Here is a 20,458-nt window from a genome sequence, read left to right on the forward strand (position 1 = left end):
CGTAATTATGGCGAAAAAATATTTTGTCTGATAATAATCTGAGTGGCTGGTAGATTTTTCCATCTACCTGCCACAATGCCTGGTTGACCAAAAAGTTAAGCCCTGGTCTTGGGGTAAGAGTGTAATTGACCACATACCCTTTGTTAACTTCTCATTTAAAAACAGGCTTATGTAAATAACTGTTTTTAGAGATAGTAAATCAAGGCTAGAACAAAGACAGTTGAATATTTACCTTACTGAGGTGATGTAGATGGAGTCATTATTATTTTTTGCTCTCAGCTTGAAAGATACTGATTATAGAAGACTTGAAGTAGTACTGTATTTCAAAGAATAGTGTGCATACCTTTTTCCTTTAACCTCTGAACTGTGACACCAAACAATAAGATACTTTCTCTTCAGTGTAATTGGAAGTGGGGGTGGATAGGCGAGATGGTGGAAGCGGATGTGGAACTTGAATCGGGTGGCGGTGGAAAAAAGGATGAGTGGAATATGTTCCGGGATTCCTCCGATGGCATTGAGGAGTACACCACCTCAGTCATTGGCTTCATCAATAAGTGCATCGATGACATCGTCCCCACAGTGACCGTACGTAAACATTGTTTTCATGTTTGATTGTGGTTTTAGTCCGAAATTCAGGGTGGGTGTGTTGTTTAATGTCGTTTCCTTCCTAAAGAGACACATAGGTCACTTCAGTGTTCAAACTAAAGTTGAAACATTACCTGACTATTTACATATTACAGATTACCATTTGGTGATATATTTGAAACCCAACCCATGCTTAATCCACTAAAATATGTTAAATTCAACGTAAAAGGTCTTAACAGCCCGGTTAATAGGAAAAGAGTCTGTACATACCTTAAGAAATTAAAGGTTTTACAAGAAACCTCTTAGTCAATGAACACAATAAATGAAAGAGGGAATGGGTAGGACAAGTTTTTGCATCGTCTTTTAACTCCAAAGCAAGAGGAACTGCAATTTTGATAAGTAAACACATCCCCTTCTGTGTTAGCAAAACATGTCCGATCCCTCAGGCAGGTTTGTTTTGGTGCAGGGCCATATGTATTCGGAGTCTTGGACCCTATTGAATATTTATGCTATTTATATATATATATATTTATAAATGGAGCACATAGATGGAGACTAAACTCTACACTCCTGAACACTCCTTTGTGCGTTCATCAAAGAGCAGATCAATATTTTTACTTAGACAAACACCCTCCGCTCCTGACAGTTTCATTCTTTGGGACGCATTGAAAGCCTCTGAGGGACAGATCATTGTCTATACTAAAGGGTTGTAGAGAAAACACGGTGCCGAGCTGAATGTCCTTTTATCTGAAATCTCAAAGCTAGAGAAAACCTCCCAAAGAGGGCCGACTAAAGACCTATACAGGCTTTGGGTAAATAAAAAACTGAAATATAATACTCTGAACACGTATCAAGCTGAGGGCCATCGCTAAATCAAAACAGCGTTACTACGAGCTTGGAGAGAAAGCACACCAAGTGTTGGCATGGCAACTGAAAGCAGGGGAAAGTAAGAGGACAATTAATGCTATATAAACTCTTACTAACGAGATACCTTTCGACCCTACTGAATGATACTTAAGAAATATTATGAGGACCTTAATGTTAGGGTTACTTAATGTTAGATCCCTCACTTCAAAGGCAGTCATAGTCAATGAACTAATCACTGATCATAATCTTGATGTGATTGGCCTGACTGAAACATGGCTTAAGCCTGATGAATTTACTGTGTTAAATGAGGCCTCACCTCCTGGTTACACTAGTGACCATATCCCCCGTGCATCCCGCAAAGGCGGAGGTGTTGCTAACATTTACGATAGCAAATTTCAATTTACAAAAAAAAAAAATGGCGTTTTCGTCTTTTGAGCTTCTAGTCATGAAATCTATGCAGCCTACTCAATCACTTTTTATAGCTACTGTTTACAGGCCTCCTGGGCCATATACAGCGTTCCTCTCTGAGTTTCCTGAATTCCTATCAGACCTTGTAGTCATAGCAGATCATATTCTAATTTTTGGTGATTTTAATATTCACATGGAGAAGTCCACAGACCCACTCCAAAAGTCTTTCGGAGCCATTATCGACTCAGTGGGTTTTGTCCAACATGTCTCTGGACCTACTCACTGCCACAGTCATACTCTGGACCTAGTTTTGTCCCATGGAATAAATGTTGTAGATCTTAATGTTTTTCCACATAATCCTGGACTATCGGACCACCATTTTATTACGTTTGCAATCGCAACAAATAATCTGCTCAGACCCCAACCAAGGAGCATCAAAAGTCGTGCTATAAATTCTCAGACAACACAAAAATTCCTTGATGCCCTTCCAGACTCCTTCTGCCTACCCAAGGACGTCAGAGGACAAAAATCAGTTAACCACCTAACTGAGGAACTCAATTTAACCTTGCGCAATACCCTAGATGCAGTTGCACCCCTAAAAACGAAAAACATTTGTCATAAGAAACTAGCTCCCTGGTATACAGAAAATACCCGAGCTTTGAAGCAAGCTTCCAGGAAATTGGAACGGAAATGGCGCCACACCAAACTGGAAGTCTTCCGACTAGCTTGGAAAGACAGTACCGTGCAGTACCGAAGAGCCCTCACTGCTGCTCGCTCATCCTACTTTTCCAACTTAATCGAGGAAAATAAGAACAATCCAAAATTTCTTTTTGATACTGTTGCGAAACTAACTAAAAAGCAGCATTCCCCAAGAGAGGATGGCTTTCACTTCAGCAGTAATAAATTCATGAACTTCTTTGAGGAAAAGATCATGACCATTAGAAAGCAAATTACGGACTCCTCTTTGAATCTGCGTATTCCTCCAGGGCTTAGCTGTCCTGGATCTGCACAGCTCTGCGAGGGCCTGGGATCGGGAGAGACACTTAAGTGTTTTAGTACTATATCTCTTGACACAATGATGAAAATAATCATGGCCTCTAAACCTTCAAGCTGCATACTGGATCCTATTCCTACTAAACTGCTGAAGGAGCTGCTTCCTGTGCTTGGCCCTCCTATGTTGAACATAATAAACAGCTCTCTATCCACCGGATGTGTACCAAACTCACTAAAAGTGGCAGTGATAAAGCCTCTCTTGAAAAAGCCAAACCTTGACCCGGAAAATATAAAAAACTATCGGCCTATATCGAATCTTCCATTCCTCTCAAAGATTTTAGAAAAAGCTGTTGCGCAGCAACTCACTGCCTTTCTGAAGACAAATAATGTATACGAAATGCTTCAGTCTGGTTTTAGACCCCATCATAGCACTGAGACTGCACTTGTGAAGGTGGTAAATGACCTTTTAATGGCGTCAGACCGAGGCTCTGCATCTGTCCTCGTGCTACTAGACCTTAGTGCTGCCTTTGACACCATCGATCACCACATTCTTTTGGAGAGACTGGAAACCCAAATTGGTCTACACGGACAAGTTCTGGCCTGGTTTAGATCTTACCTGTCGGAAAGATATCAGTTTGTCTCTGTGAATGGTCTGTCCTCTGACAAATCAACTGTACATTTCGGTGTTCCTCAAGGTTCCGTTTTAGGACCACTATTGTTTTCACTATATATTTTACCTCTTGGGGATGTTATTCGAAAACATAATGTTAACTTTCACTGCTATGCGGATGACACACAGCTGTACATTTCAATGAAACATGGTGAAGCCTCAAAATTGCCCTCGCTAGAAGCCTGTGTTTCAGACATAAGGAAGTGGATGGCTGCAAACTTTCTACTTTTAAACTTGGACAAAACAGAGATGCTTGTTCTAGGTCCCAAGAAACAAAGAGATCTTCTGTTAAATCTGACAATTAATCTTGATGGTTGTAAAGTCGTCTCAAATAAAACTGTGAAGGACCTCGGCGTTACTCTTGACCCTGATCTCTCTTTTGACGAACATATCAAGACTGTTTCAAGGACAGCTTTTTTCCATCTACGTAACATTGCAAAAATCAGAAATTTTCTGTCCAAAAATGATGCAGAAAAATTAATCCATGCATTTGTTACTTCTAGGTTAGACTACTGCAATGCTCTACTTTCCGGCTACCCGGATAAAGCACTAAATAAACTTCAGTTAGTGCTAAATACGGCTGCTAGAATCCTGACTAGAACCAAGAAATTTGATCATATTACTCCAGTGCTAGCTTCCCTACACTGGCTTCCTGTTAAGGCAAGGGCTGATTTCAAGGTTTTACTGTTAACCTATAAAGCGTTACATGGGCTTGCTCCTACCTATCTTTCCGAGTTGGTCCTGCCGTACATACCAATACGTACGCTACGGTCACAAGACGCAGGCCTCCTAATTGTCCCTAGAATTTCTAAGCAAACAGCGGGAGGCAGGGCTTTCTCCTATAGATCTCCATTTTTATGGAACAGTCTGCCTACCCATGTGAGAGACGCAGACTCGGTCTCAACCTTTAAGTCTTTACTGAAGACTTATCTCTTCAGTAGGTCATATGATTGAGTGTAGCCTGGCCCAGGAGTGTGAAGGTGAACGGAAAGGCTCTGGAGCAACGAACCGCCCTTGCTGTCTCTGCCAGGCCGGTTCCCCTCTCTCCACTGGGATTCTCTGCCTCTAACCCTGTTACAGGGGCTGAGTCACTGGCTTGCTGGTGCTCTTTCATGCCGTCCCTAGGAGGGGTGCGTCACTTGAGTGGGTTGAGTTACTGACGTGATCTTCCTGTCTGGGTTGGCGCCCCCCCTTGGTTTGTGCTGTGGTGGAGACCTTTGTGGGCTATACTCGGCCTTGTCTCAGGATTGTAAGTTGGTGGTTGAGGATTTCCCTCTAGTGGTGCGGGGGCTGTGCTTTGGCAAAGTGGGTGGGGTTATATCCTTCCTATTTGGCCCTGTCCGGGGGTTTCTTCGGATGGGGCCACAGTGTCTCCTGACCGCTCCTGTCTCAGCCTCCAGTATTTATGCTGCAGTAGTTTGTGTCGGGGGGCTAGGGTCAGTTGGTTACCTGGAGTACTTCTCCTGTCTTATCCAGTGTCCTGTGTGAATTTAAGTATGCTCTCTCTAATTCTCTCGTTCTCTCTTTCTCTCTGAGAACCTGAGCCCTAGGACCATACGTCAGGACTACCGGGCATGATGACACCTTGCTGTCCCCAGTCCGCCTGGCCTTGCTGCTATTCCAGTTTCAACTGTTCTGCCTGTGGTTACGGAACCCCTACCTGTCCCAGACCTGCTGTTTTCAACTCTTAATGATCGGCTATGAAAAGCCAACTGAGATTTATTCCTGATTATTATTTGACCATGCTTGTCATTTATGAACATTTTGAAAATCTTGGCTCTCTCTAATTTTCTCCTTCTCTCTTTCTTTCTCTCGGAGGACCTGAGCCCTAGGACCATACGTCGGGACTACCGGCCGTGGTGACTCCTTGCTGTCCCCAGTCCGCCTGGCCTTGCTGCTATTCCAGTTTCAACTGTTCTGCCTGCGGTCATGGAACCCCTACCTGTCCCAGACCTGCTGTTTTCAACTCTTAATGATCGGCTATGAAAAGCCAACTGAGATTTATTCCTGATTATTATTTGACCATGCTTGTCATTTATGGAAATTTTGAAAATCTTGGCTCTCTCTAATTTTCTCCTTCTCTCTTTCTTTCTCTCGGAGGACCTGGGCCCTAGGACCATGCGTCGGGACTGCCGCCCGTGGTGACTCCTTGCTGTCCCCAGTCCGCCTGGCCTTGCTGCTATTCCAGTTTCAGCTGTTCTGCCTGCGGTTATGGAACCGCCACCTGTCCCAGACCTGTTGTTTTTCAACTCTTGATGATCGGCTATGAAAAGCCAACTGAAAATTATTCATGATTATTATTTGACCATGCTTGTCACTTATGAACATTTTTGAACATCTTGGCATAGTTCTGTTATAATCTCCACCCGGCACAGCCAGAAGAGGACTGGCCACCCCTCATAGCCTGGTTCCTCTCTAGGTTTCTTCCTAGGTTTTGGCCTTTCTAGGGAGTTTTTCCTAGCCACCGTGCTTCTACACCTGCATTACTAGCTGTTTGGGGTTTTAGGCTGGGTGTCTGTACAGCACTTCGAGATATTAGCTGATGTACGAAGGGCTATATAAAATAAAATTGATTGATTGATTGATTGACCTCTATACTTCCCAATCAAGCGACAATCTATCAGAGATCGACTCTTTTCTCTCCTCTCTCAACCTCCCATGCCTGTCAGAGGTAGACCGAGAGCGCCTGAGTGAACAGTTCTCAGTACCTGAATTGTTGGAGGCCATTACATTTTTACCTTCTAATAAATCTCCTGGGGAGGATGGCTTCCCTCCAGAGTTCTATGAAGAATTTAAGGAGCTGTTGGTACCCTACCTTATGGAGGTACTTAAAAATCCAGGGAGAACAACTGCTTTCTGGAGTCTCTCTCAAACTGTGATTACCGTAATTCACAAGAAAGGGAAAAACACGCTAAAGTGCGCCTCCTATAGACCAATCTCTCTCCTTAATACAGATTGTAAACTGGTCACCAAGATGCTATCTGAGAGACGGGAGTCATGTCTCCCCCTGTTGGTCAACCCAGATCAGACTGGCTTCATAATTAATAGATTGTCCTCCAATAATCTGTTTTTTAAAAATATAATTCACCTTGCTAACAAAAACAAAATACCCACTGTCGCAGTCTCCCTCGACACCGAAAAGGCCTTTGATAGGGTTGAATGGCCATATCTTTCGCATATTGGAAAAGTTTGGTATCAAATTGTATTAGTCACATGTGCCGAATACAACAGGCCTTACAGTGAAATGCTTACTTATGAGCCCCTAACCAACAATGCAGTACAAATATGAAATAAAAGTAACAAATAATTAAAGAGCAGCAGTAAAATCAACCGCCAGCAGCATACCACCCTGCATACCACTGCTGGCTTGCTTCTGAAGCTAAGCAGGGTTGGTCCTGGTCAGTCCCTGGATGGGAGACCAGGTGCTGCTGGAAGTGGTGTTGGAGGGCCAGTAGGAGGCACTCTTTCCTCTGGTCTAAACAAAGATCCCAATGCCCCAGGGCAGTGATTGGGACACTGCTCTGTGTAGGGTGCCGTCTTTCGGATGGGACGTTAAACGGGTGTCCTGACTCTCTGAGGTCATTAAAGATCCCATGGCACTTATCGTAAGAGTAGGGGTGTTAACCCCGGTGTCCTGGCTAAATTCCCAATCTGGCCCTCAACCATCACGGTCACCTAATAATCCCCAGTTTACAATTGGCTCATTCATCCCCCTCCTCTCCCCTGTAACTATTCCCCAGGTCGTTGCTGCAAATGAGAACGTGTTCTCAGTCAACTTACCTGGTAAAATAACGGTAAAAATAAAAAAATAAAAAAATTAAAATAACAATAGCGAGGCTATATACAGTGGGTACCAGTACAGAGCCAATGTGCGGGGGCACCGGTTAGTCAAGGTAATATGTGCATGTAGATAGAGTTATTAAAGTGACTATGCATAGATAATAACAGAGAGTAGCAGCAGCGTAAAAGAGAGATGGAGGGAGGGGCAATGCAAATAGCCATTTGACTAGATGTTTAGGAGTCTTATGGCTAGAAGCTGTTTAGAGGCCTCTTGGACCGAGACTTGGCGCTCCGGTACCACTTGCCATGACTAGGGTGGCTGGAGTCTTTGACAATTTTTAGGGCCTTCCTTTGACACCGCCTGGTATAGAGGTCCTGGATGGCAGGAAGCATTAGGCGCCATGTTTGTAAATTTGAAAAACAAAAAATAAATCGCTCTACAAATCTCCTAAAGCTAGGATTGCTATCAATAGGATTACTTCCTCCTCTTTCCCTCTCTATAGGGGGAACAGACGAGGTTGCCCAATTGGCCCCCACCTCTTCGCCCTCACCATCGAACCGTTGGCTGAGGCCATTAGAACGTGCCCTGACATACATGGCTTTGAGGTGGGCCCCCATACCCATAAGTTATCACTTTTTGCAGACAACCTTATCTTATTTCTAACAAACCCAGAACATTCCCTCTCTCACTTACAGAACCTATTATAGTTCTGTATCTGGATAGAAGGTCAATTTTGATAAAAGTGAAATTTTACCGTCTGTCTTTGACCATCAAGCATAAGTTTCCTTTTAGATGGTCTCCTATGGGCTTCACATATTTGGGCATAATGGTGGATGGTAACCTGAACAACCCCTATAAACTCAATCTGACCAGCTTGTTGCAAAAGGTGGAGGGTGACCTTTGTAAATGGATGGACTTACCTCTCTCTACTGGGTAGAATTAATGTAATTAAAATGAATGTCCTGCCCAGATTTCTGCATTCTTTTCCTCTCTCGACAAGCTGACCTGACGGTTTATCTGGCATGGCAAAACCCCTAGGGTTAGCCTGGACAAACTGACCCTTAATTACGGTCAAGGGGGCTTAAACCTCCCCAATTTCAGAATGTATTACTGGGCTGCGCAGTCTAGATTTCTGATTGATCCAGTTTAATTTCCTCCATCAGCTCTATATCGCCCCAACTAGATTGCACAAGTTCAACCCTGATATCTCCTCCCTGTGTTTTAGATGTGGCTCAGATGAAGGAACATTCCTCCATTCCACTTGGCAGTGTTCAAAACTACACCGTTACTGGCAGGGGCTATGCGATACCATATCTTCCATTCATGGGGCTGTATTCCCTTTAGACCAGGAGGTCTGTCTACCGGGTAACTTTACTAATTCCAATCTTAGGCAAAGCCATACTATAAAGCTAACAGAAATATTGCTAGCGATTGCCAATAAATGTATTGCCTTGAAATGGTAATTGGATTCCTCCCTGCCAGTTGCAATGTGCCTATCGGAAGTTAATAGTAGTATACGACTGGAGAAAATTACTTACTGCTTGAGGAATAAGTTGGAGACATTTTATAGAATTTGGCAACCTTTTATTGATTATATGGAGAATCTCCCCTCGCATCATATTGATTGCATCTTTATATAATACTCATTTAATGTTTCACACTTAATGTATAATATGTAGTTTACGGCAGGTGACCGTATGATCCAATGTCTTTCTAATTTTATTATGATTATTTTTTTGTATTCTTTGTTGTTGCACTTACATTGTCTGTCGTCTTGAAAGTTGCATCAATATGTTTTGACCATTACAGTTTACAATTCAGGGTTACTCCAAGCAGTTTATTCTCCTCAATTTACAAAATTTCCACATTAGTCATTACAAGATTTAGTTGAGGTTTAGGGTTTAGTGAATGATTTGTCCCAAATACAAAGCTTTTAGTTTTTTAAATATTACTAAGTAATTTATTTGACACCCATTCTGAAACTGACTGCAGCTCTTTAAGTGTTGCAGTAATTTCACTTGCTGTGGTAGCTGACATGTATAGTGTTGAGTCATCATCATACATAGACACACAGGCTTTACTCAGAGCCAGTGGCAGGTCATTAGTAAAGATTGAAAAAAGTAAGGGGCCTATAAGTGTGCTGAAAATCTGTTGTTCATTTGTTTGCTTTGAAATAGCATTGTATCTGGTTAAACACTATTTTTTCAAAAGTTTACTAAGGGTTGGTAACAGGCTGATTGGTCGGCTGTTTGAGCCAGTAAAGGGTGCTTTGTTATTCTTGGGTAGCGGAATGACTTTTGATTCCCTCCAGGCCTGAGGGCACACACTTTCCTGTAGGCTTAGATTGAAGAGGTGGAAATATCGTCCGCTATCATCCTCAGTAATTTTCCATCCAAGTTGTCAGACCCAGGTGGCTTGTCATTGTTGATAGACAACAATACTTTTTTTCACCCCTTCCACACTCACTTGTCTTTCATAATTTGGCCAGTTATGCATGGATGTGTAGGTTCAGAATTTGTTGTTGCCATTTCATGCCTAAATTTGCTAATCTTGCCAATGAAAACATAAACTAGTTGGCAATATCAGAGGGTTTTCTGATGAATGAGCCATCTGATTCAATGAAGGATGGAGCCGAGTTTGCCTTTTTGTCCAAAATGTAATTTAAGGCGGGCCAAAGCTTTTTATGATCATTCTTTATATAATTTCTTTGTTTCATAGTACAGTATCTTCTTTTTGTTCAGTTTAGTCACATGATTTCTCAATTTACATTTGCTAGCCAGACTTATTTGCCATTCTTTTTTTCTCAACCATACCATTTTTCAATTCCTCATCAATCCACAGGGATTTAACCATTTTTACAGTCATTCTCTTAGTGGGTGCATGCATATTAGTAACTGGAATAAAGAATTTCATAAATTTGTCAAATGCAGCTTCTGGTTGCTCCTCATTACATAGAGCGTTTTTCCTAACTTAATTCAATACATTTTACTGGAAACATTCTTAACATCGGGCATTCTGACGTAACACGTTTCATTGTAAACATAAAACACTGGGAAGCTCTCGCCATTCAAACTTTCCCGCCAGAGAAGCTCTTGCCATTCAAACTTCCCCGCCAGTTAATTGTGAACGATGTAGCCTATTTTATATTCAGCAAGCAAGAGCAAAGTACTTCTTTCCTAGTATGTATGTATGTACGTACATACATGTCAAAAGTTTGGACACACCTACTCATTCCAGGGTTTTTCTTTATTTTTACTATTTTCTACATTGAAGAATAATAGTGATGACAAACTATGAAATAACACATATGGAATCATGTGTGGGGGTGCTTTGCTGGTGGTACCGTCTGTGATTTATTTAGAATTCAAGGCACACTTAACCAGCATGGCTACCACAGCATTCTGCAGCGATACGCCATCCCATCTGGTTTGCGCTTAGTGGAACTATAATTTGTTTTTCAACAGGACAATGACCCAACACACCTCCAGGCTGTTTAAGGGCTATTTGACCAAGAAGGAGAGTGATTGAGTGCTGCATCAGATGACCTGGTCTCCACAATCACCCGACCTCAACCCAATTGAGATGGTTTGGGATGAGTTGGACCGCAGAGTGAAGGAAAAGCAGCCAACAAGTGCTCAGCATATGTGGGAACTCCATCAAGACTGTTGGAAAAGCATTCCAGATGAAGCTGGTTGAGAGAATGCCAAGTGTGCAAAGCTGTCATCAAGGCAAAGGGTGGCTACTTTGAAGAATCTCAAATATAAACTATATTTTGATTTGTTTCACACTTTTTTGGTTACTACATGATTACATGTGGTATTTCATAGTTTTGATGTCTTCACTTATTCTACAATCGTAAAAAAGAAAAGAAAAATAATCGAATGAGAAGGTGTGTACAAACTTGACTGGTAATGTATACTGAACAAAAATATGTAAAGTGTTTGTCCCATGTTTCATGAGCTGACATAAAAGATCACAGAAATGTTCCATATACACAAAAAGCGTATTTCTCTGAAATTCTGAACACAAATGTTTACATCCCTGTTGGTGAGCATTTCTCATTTGCCAAGATAATCCAGCCACCTGACAGATGTGGCATATCAAGATTAAACAGCATGATCATTACACAAGTGCACCTTGTGCTAGAGACAATAAAAGGCCACTAAAACGTGCAGTTGTCACACAACACAATGCCACAGATGTCTCATGTTTTGAGGGAGTGTGCAATTGGCATGCTGACTGCAGGAATGTCCACCAGAGCTGTGAATATCCAAATGAAATCCAGTGAATTTCTTAAAAATAAAAATGGTGAAACATTAAAAAAGTTATGTTTTTAGATTAAACTATAAAAAAGATTTATGTCACCAAATAGTTGATTAAAACGCTGTTTTGCAATGAATGTTACAGTAGCCTCAACAGCACTCTGTAGGGTAGCACCACTGACCGCAACTGGAACCCACTAAGGTGTTTCAGATGCTAAGCTTATGGTCATTTTGCAGCAGTGTGTAGAATGGAGATACCGAGATGTGAAGTGTGCAGGAGAGCATGGGCCAAACGAATATGTACTATTGGTGGGGGAAAAACTTAATTATGGGGGTGCCCATGTTGCTGGGAATCAGAAGTGCCTGGTGCGAGAAAGACAGAAGGTGTCATATGTTGAGGCAGTGAAGAGAGTAGATTATTTTTTATTTCACCAGGTAGGCTAGTTGAGACAAGTTCTCATTTACAACTGCCAAGATACCTGGCCAAGATAAACTAAAGCAGTGCAACACAAACAACAGAGTTACACATGGAATGAACAAACATAGTTAATAACACAATAGAGAAAAAGTCTATATACAGTGTGTGCAAATGAGGTAAGATAAGGGAGGTAAGGCAATAAATAGGCCATAGTGGTGAAATAATTACAATTAAACACTGGAGTGATAGATGTGCAGAAGATGAATGTGCAAGTAGAGATACTGGGGTGCAAAGGAGCAACAAAATTAATAACAGTATGGGGATGAGGTAGTTGGATGGACTATTTACAGATGGGCTATGTACAGGTGCAGTGATCTGTGAGCTGCTCTGACAGCTGGTGCTTAAAGTTAGTGAGGGAGATATGGGTCTCCAGCTTCAGTGATTTTTGCAATTCGTTCCAGTCATTGGCAGCAGAGAACTGGAAGGAAAGGCGGCCAAAGGAGGAATTGGCTTTGAGGGTGACCAGTGAGATATGCGTGCTACAGATGGGTGCTGCTATAGTGACCAGTGAGCTGAGATAAGGCGGGGCTTTACCTAGCAAAGACTTATAGATAACCTGGAGCCAGTGGGTTTGGCGACGAATATGAAGCGAGGGCTAGTCAACGAGAGCATACAGGTCGCAGTGGTGGGTAGTATATGGGGCTTTGGTGACAAAGCGGATGGCACTGTGATAGACCGCATCCAATTAGCTGAGTAGAGTGTTGGAGGCTTTTTTGTAAATTACATCGCTGAAGTCAAGGATCGGCAGGATAGTCAGTTTTACGAGGGTAAGTTTGGCAGCATGAGTGAAGGATGCTTTGTTGCGAAATAGGAAGCCGATTCTAGATTTAATTTTGGATTGGAGATGCTTAATGTGAGTCTGGAAGGAGAGTTTACAGTCTAACCAGACACCTAGATATTTGTAGTTTTCCACATATTCTAAGTCAGAACCGTCCAGAGTAGTGATGCTGGATGGGCGTGCAGGTGCAGGGCAGCGATTAGTTGAAGAGCATGCATTTAGTTTTACTTGCATTTAAGAGCAGTTGGAGGCCACGGAAGGAGAGTTGTATAGCATTGAAGCTCGTCTGGAGGTTAGTTAACACACTGTCCAAAGAAGGGCCAGAAGTATACAGAATGGTGTCGTCTGCGTAGAGGTGGATCAGAGAATCACCAGCAGCAAGAGCGACATCATTGATGTATACAGAGAAAAGAGTCGGCCCGAGAATTGAACCCTGTGGCACCCCCATAGAGACTGCCAGAGGTCTGGACAACAGGCCCTCCGATTTGACACACTGAACTCTATCTGATAAGTAGTTGCTGAACCAGGCGAGGCAGTCATTTGAGAAACCAAGGCTGTTGAGTCTGCCGATAAGAATGTGGCGATTAAGAGTCGAAAGCCTTGGCCAGGTCGATGAATACAGCTATACAGTATTGTCTCTTATCGATGGCGGTTATGATATCGTTTAGGACCTTGAGCGTGGCTGAGGTGCACCCATGACCAGCTCAGAAACCAGATTGCATAGCGGAGAAGGTACGGTGGGATTCGAAATGGTCGGTGATCTGTTTGTTAACTTGGCTTTCGAAGACCTTAGAAAGGCAGGGTAGAATAGATATAGGTCTGTAGCAGTTTGGGTCTAGAGTGTCTCCCCCTTTGAAGAGGGGGATGAACGCGGCAGCTTTCCAATCTTTGGGGATCTCAGACGATACGAAAGAGAGGTTGAACAGGCTAGTAATAGGGGTTGCAACAATTGCGGTGGATAATTTTAGAAAGAGAGGGTCCAGATTGCCTAGCCCTGCTGATTTGTAGGGGTCCAAATTTTGCAGCTCTTTCAGAACATCAACTATCTGGATTTGGGTGAAGGAGAAATGGGGAGGCTTGGGCAAGCTGCTGTGGGTGGTGCAGGGCTGTTGACCAGGGTAGGGATGGCCAGGTGGAAAGCATGGCCACCCGTAGAATAACACTTATTGAAATTCTCAATTATTGTGGATTTATCGGTTGTGACAGTGTTTCCTAGGCTCAGTGCAGTGGGAAACTGGGAGGAGGTGCTCTTTAGTGTCCCAGAACTTTTTGGAGTTTGTGCTACAGGATGCAAATTTCTGTTTGAAAAAGCTAGCCTTTGCTTTCCTAACTGCCTGTGTATATTGGTTCCTAACTTCCCTGAAAAGTTGCATATCGCGGGGGCTATTGGATGCTAATGCCGTACGCCCACAGGATGTTTTTGTGCTGGTCAAGGGCAGTCAGGTCTGGAGTGAACCTGGATGATGAGTTAAGGGTGAGTAGTAGGCCTAGGCCAATACATAGTGATACAAATGTGTGCTTCACTCAAGGTTGGCTTCTTCTTAGCATTCATTGCCATGGTTATCAACTGCACCGCAGAATTGGAATGTAAAAAAACTGAAAATGTATGTGTTGGCAGCTGCATTGAAATACTTGGGTGTATGAGGTTTTACTGCAGAAGAGTTACAACACCGTTGGCCTGGTGTAGGATCAGTTAGGGTCAAATTAGTGGAATGGGGAGTTGGTATATAGGTGTAAAAAACATTGGTGGTGCAATGTTTCCTTTTTTATTTTTGTTTCACAAAATGTTACGTGATCGACCACACACTACCGCACAGTAGGTGGCGGCATGCACAAACAAAATGTGTGAACGCCATGACACCAAAGAATAAGAAGTAAACGGACGTGAACAGTGAGTTTCCACGTTAGTGCTTTTATAGTCGATATTTAGACGTTTATTAACACACTGGAAATCAAAATATGACTACTTTAACTGCACAGAATCACATACTTAATTTGCGTTGGAGACAGGACTTGATATTATCTAGGTAACGATAGCTAGCTGCTAACAATGGCTAACTGTAACGTTATGGTTTTTCACACTCAAATAGCCTCCATCATGGAGGTGCTAGCGAGTGCAGCCGTGGCAGATGTATGTAAACTTGTAGACGACGACTATGCAGTGTTTCGTTTGGAAATAACTCAAAGCCAGAAAGAAAACAGGGCATTACGGAGGAAACTACAGCTACTCGAACTGAAGGTGGCACGGGAGCGCGCAGAGAGGACAATGCAACAGCGCGTCGTCACCAGTCGTCCCAGAAGTGTCAAGATTCCCGACCGATACAAAGAAATGGCAAGAGGTACATTTAGCATTGGGCCGAGACTACTCCCCTCTGCGCATGTGACATTTTAGGCGTTATCCAGAAATGGGTCTGTTTTTGGGTAGGATGCAATAATTTCCCTAATTACTTAGCCATCTTGCACAAAGACACTATCATATTCTAAACATATTGATTTACTGCATTTCCTATTATTTACTCAGTGAAAACAATGATGCATGGAACATAATCTATTAATAAATAGTATATCAATAAGTTATGCTAAGTGTTACCTTACATCCTTGCCAATTCTAGACAGTGTTAAAACTGTCAATAGTGTGTACAATATAGAGTTGAGCATTGAAAGTACCTAACCTAACCACCTCTTGGCTCCTGAGTGGCGCAGCGGTCTAAGGCACTGCATCTCAGTGCAAGAGGCGTCACTACAGTCCCTGGTTCGAATCCAGGCTGTATCCCATCTGGCCGGAGTCCCATAGGGTGGCGCACAATTGGCCCAGCATCGTCCGGGTTTGGCCGTGTAAAGAAGAATTTGTTCTTAACTGACTTCCCTAGTTAAATAAAGGTTACATTTCCCCCCAATCACTTTCTCATGTGAAGGACATCTCACTGGAGGCCACAGGAGCTTTGTGAAGCCAGTGGGAGACAATACATGGAGAGATGACCAACCAATCACTGTTGATGAGGGGAGTGGAACCTCAACCCAGCATGTTATCGTGATAGAGGTTAGTGTAATCGTATTACATCAGAATTACAGTACATCGAATGTGTCCTGTTTATTTCAGAAAGGCTTCCGTCTGCTATTCACTTGCTTACATGTACATACTTATTATTCTGCCACGGTTGAGCTTGTGAGACTTCCCTATGACATTGTTATCCTATTCAACTCATGTACGGGTAATAAACTCCTCTTTTAACGTGTCAGTCTGCAGATTCCAAGGCTGCAGGTCCTGGGGTCAAGCAGGAGAGGACTGAAGGAGAGGAGGACCCACAGCACAGCAGAGACAATCAGTCTGGTGCAGCTGTAGCCATGGGGGACCCCGACACCACCCCAGCGCAGCCCAGCTCCCGACACAGCATCACGGAGGTCAGTGGAACACTGAACGCCATCCTTAGGTCAGAGTCAGAGACTTTAATTGTGACACAAAGGCTTTTACACACAGGATCTGACGACAAGTCAGACACAGAGAGACTGGGGAGACTGGGCTGTCCTCCTGCTCCCGGCTCAGAGTATTTACTTTACGGTAACCGAAGCCTGGTTCATTCTCCTCGGGACTCAGGTGACGCGTTACAAACTGGTAATGATCGATCTTGTTCTTACGCTATAGAGATGGAACCTGGCAACATATCCTTAGATTTAGAGACACATGCTGATCCGTCTAGAGGGGACTGGAACCGGTACAGTAGTAGTGTATACTCTGAAGGGTGCCTAGATAAGAAAGGGGAAGGTCTGGTCGCAGATGAAGTGACTGTGAAAGTGGAGGGCGACGTTCCTCCCACATGGAATGCAGCTTGTGCAGGACTCTCACAGGGCAGAGATTTCTTAGATTACAGTTTAGAGACAAATCTAAATGTTGTGACCCACTCCCCTTTACACGCGTTTAGGGATCGCGACCCAGTGTCCACGTCGATGGCGCCTTCCGATTTACAAGGCTGTGTCCTTTTCGATCAGGTATTGAACTCAAACGACAGGGCTAGAGCCCAGGCTCAGGGAGGAGGAGCCACATCAGGCAGTAGTAAAGAGAAACGGTTCCTCTGCATGTTCTGTAACAAAGGCTTCAGCTGCTCCCAGAAGGTAGAGATCCACCAGAGGGTCCACACAGGGGTGAAACCCTTCAGCTGTACCCAGTGTCACATGCGCTTTGCCCAGGCTGGCCACCTGAAGAGGCACCAGAGGGTCCACACAGGGGTAAAACCCTTCAGCTGTACTCAGTGTCAAATGCGCTTCGCTCAGGCTGGTGACCTGAAGAGGCACCAGAGAGTCCACTCAGGGGAGAAACCCTTCAGCTGCCAGATGTGTGAGAAGAGGTTCTCCCGCCAGCACCAGCTGAAGATGCACCTGAAGGTCCACACAGGAGAGAGGGCATTCTCCTGAAGGCATATATAGATTTCTGTGTTTAATATTTCTGAATATTATATTGCATCCAGACATTGTGTAATAAGGCATGTATATACACACGCGGAATCATGTAGTAACCCAAAAAGTGTTAAACAAATCAAAATATATTTTATATTTGAGATTCTTTAAAGTAGCCACCTTTTGCCTTGATGACAGCTTTGCACACTCTTGGCATTCTCTTTTGGTTACTTGGTATTCTCTTTTGGTTACTACTGTGCATTCGGAAATTTTTCAGACCCCTTGACTTTTTCCACATTGTTACATTACAGCCTTATTCTAAAATGGATCAAATGTTTTTCCTCATCAATCTACACCCAATAACCCATAATGACAAAGCGTAAACAGGTTTTTAAATTTTTCCAAATGTATTACAATTAAAAAACAGATACCTTATTTACATAAGTGTTCAGCCCCTTTGCTATGAAACTCAAAATTGAGCTCAGGTTTATCCTGTTTCCATTGATCATCTGTGAGATGTTTTTTGAACTTGATTGGAGTCCACCTGTGGCAAATTCAATTGATTGGACATGATTTGGAAAGGCACACCTGTCTATATTAGTTCCCACAGTTGACAGTGCATGTCAGAGCAAAAACCAAGCCATGAGTTCGAAGTAATTGTCCGTAGAGCTCTGAGACAGGATTGTGTCGAGGCACAGATCTGGGGAAGGGTACCAGTGGCCTCATCATTCTTAAATGGAAGAAGTATGGAACCACCAAGACTCTTCCTAGAGCTGGCCATCCGGCCAAACTGAGCAGTCGGGGGAGAAGGGCCTTGGTCAGGGAGGTGACCATGACCCCATGGTCACTCTGACAGAGCTCCAGAGTTCCTCTGTGGAGATTGAAGAACCTTCCAGAAGGACAACCATCTCTGCAGCACTCCACCAATCAGGCCTTTATGGTAGAGTTTGCCAGACGGAAGCAACTCCTCAGTAAAACGCACATGACAGCCCGCTTGGAGTTTGCCAAAAGGCACCTGGACTCTGACCATGAGAAACATGATTCTCTGGTCTGATGAAACCAAGATTGAAATCTTTGGCCTGAATGCCAAGCATCATGTCTGGAGGAAACCTGGCACCATCCTTACAGTGAAGCATGGTGGTGGCAGCATCATGCTGTTGGGATGTTTTTCAGCGGCAGGGACTGGGAGACTAGTCAGGATTGAGGGAAAGATGGAGAAAAGTAGAGAGAGAGATCCTTAATGAAAACCTGCTCCAGAGCGCCCAGGACCTCAGACTGGGGCGAAGGTTCACCTTCCAACAGGACAAGGACCCTAAGCACACAGCCAAAACAATGAAGGAATTGCTTTGCGACAAGTCCTTGAGTGACCCAGCCAGAGCCCGGACTTCAACCCGATCTAACATCTCTGGAGAGACCTGAAAATAGATGTGCAGTGACGCTCCCCATCCAACTTGACAGACAGAGCTTGAAAGGTTCTGCAGACAAGAAATGGGAGAAACTCCCCAAATACAGGTGTGCCAAGCTTGTAGCGCCATACCCAATTAGACTCGAAGTTGTAATCGTTGCCAAAGGTACTACTGAGTAAAGGGTCTGAATACTTATAAATGTGATATTTCAGTTTTATTTTTTATAAATGTGCAAACATTTCTAAAAAGCTGTTTTTGCTTTGTCGTTATGGGGTATTGTGTGAAGACAATTTAATCAATTTTAGAATAAGGCTGTAACGTAACAAAATGTTTAAAGTCAAGGGGTCTGAATACTTTCCGAATGCACTGTTCATTCTACAGACCTTACTGAGGATTCTCAACAATTATTTGACTGTGGCACCCAGAATAGTTAATGCTCTAAGCCAATGTGTATTCCATATACAGTGATTCGCATTGGGGGCATTTATTTGACCTTAATGGAAATGTCACTTAAATATGAACAAATAAATCATTGTTAAACTTTTTAGACAATTATTTTTCATATGAGTGGTTGACACTTCTACTATTACGTGGGGGACTTTTATTCTGAAAATCTCAACTTCCTCGACACGGAAGTACTTTTTTAGTGTTGCTGACATGACATGTGATGAGTTCACAAATCAAATGCCAACTTGTGCTGCCACTGGACAGCGAAAAACGTAATTTAACTTTTTTTTAAGGTGGAGTTTGTAGTAAAGTGTTGATTTAGATGAAATACTGTAGCTCCTTCCTAAATCGTTATTTCAAATAATTTTGGTGACTTCACAGCAAATGCTACCTATTCGAAATGTAACTAGCTAGCAGGCTCAGCTAAATACAAATCCCCCTATATACAGCGACCTCATGAGATTTGTAAATGAAAGAGGAATATAATAATACAAATTGAATGGAGTTTCCCCATCTTCCCATTTAGAGTTTCTGGCAGAGCACAGAAATGCCCTTATCCAGGCTGTGTGACAAAGGCATTTCCTAACGGATCTGCTAACTTTCTTTGTTGTTACATTAAAGGTTGAAACCAACAAGCAGTACCTCGAGCAGGAAGAGAGGCAAGAACCATTTGTCCGCCAGCTCACTGACAAGCTACACTATTCACAGCCCTGTGTAATGTTCAATGTAATCGCGTTATTATACCTTTTGAAACATGTCTTTAATGTGTATTTGTTTTAGCTGTTAGTTATAATTCCCTATGTGTTAATACATTTGTGTTCACATCATTATGGCTTTATGTATGTCTTATAACTGACCAAAGGGGTCTGACTTTAAATTAAATACAGCGTCATGCATTATAGCATCTTTATGGATGTGTTATGAATGACTATCTCACTTCAAACTAAGTATTACAGGACACTACATAGTGTCAATAAATAGGTTATCTACAGTCTGCTGATTTATGAAGGTTCTCATGATCCACAGGTTATTGTATGGTGTGAGAAGTATTTAAAATGGGTTGATGGACCTGCAAAATGTGTGTGTGTGTCAGAACCAAGAAGATTTGGGAGTAGTCCAACCTGAAATTACCGCACCAGGTATTACTCTAGTGTTCCCATGCTGGAGACCAGGGCTTGATTACAACCTGTTACAATGTTGCCAACATTTTGTGACTGATCTTTCAGTGGGGGAGTGGATAAATGTGTTAAAGACCTGACTGGGCCCAGCACCGCGCATATGTCTCGTTTTTGTTGTGTGTGTGTGTTTCTGTACTGAGGAACATGTAACTTGGTTCCAGAAGAAAGACACTTTCCATTTCTTTCGGTTGGGGGCTTTCATCAAGGTAAGTG

At 42.9% G+C, this 20,458-nt stretch overlaps 1 protein-coding gene across 1 annotated transcript; it reads left to right on the forward strand.

The window, feature by feature from the left end:
* The first annotated feature begins 14,664 nt into the window (after positions 1–14,664).
* On the forward strand, positions 14,665–19,164 carry LOC139566727 (uncharacterized). Its single transcript, XM_071388002.1, has 3 exons — positions 14,665–15,161; positions 15,738–15,862; positions 16,063–19,164. The coding sequence occupies exons 1-3, from the start codon at positions 14,873–14,875 to the stop codon at positions 17,230–17,232; spliced, it is 1,584 nt and encodes a 527-aa protein (XP_071244103.1). The 5' UTR covers positions 14,665–14,872; the 3' UTR covers positions 17,233–19,164.
* The last annotated feature ends 1,294 nt before the right edge of the window (positions 19,165–20,458 follow it).

Source organism: Salvelinus alpinus, chromosome 39, assembly GCF_045679555.1.
Source record: "Salvelinus alpinus chromosome 39, SLU_Salpinus.1, whole genome shotgun sequence".
Taxonomy (NCBI): Eukaryota; Metazoa; Chordata; class Actinopteri; order Salmoniformes; family Salmonidae; genus Salvelinus; species Salvelinus alpinus.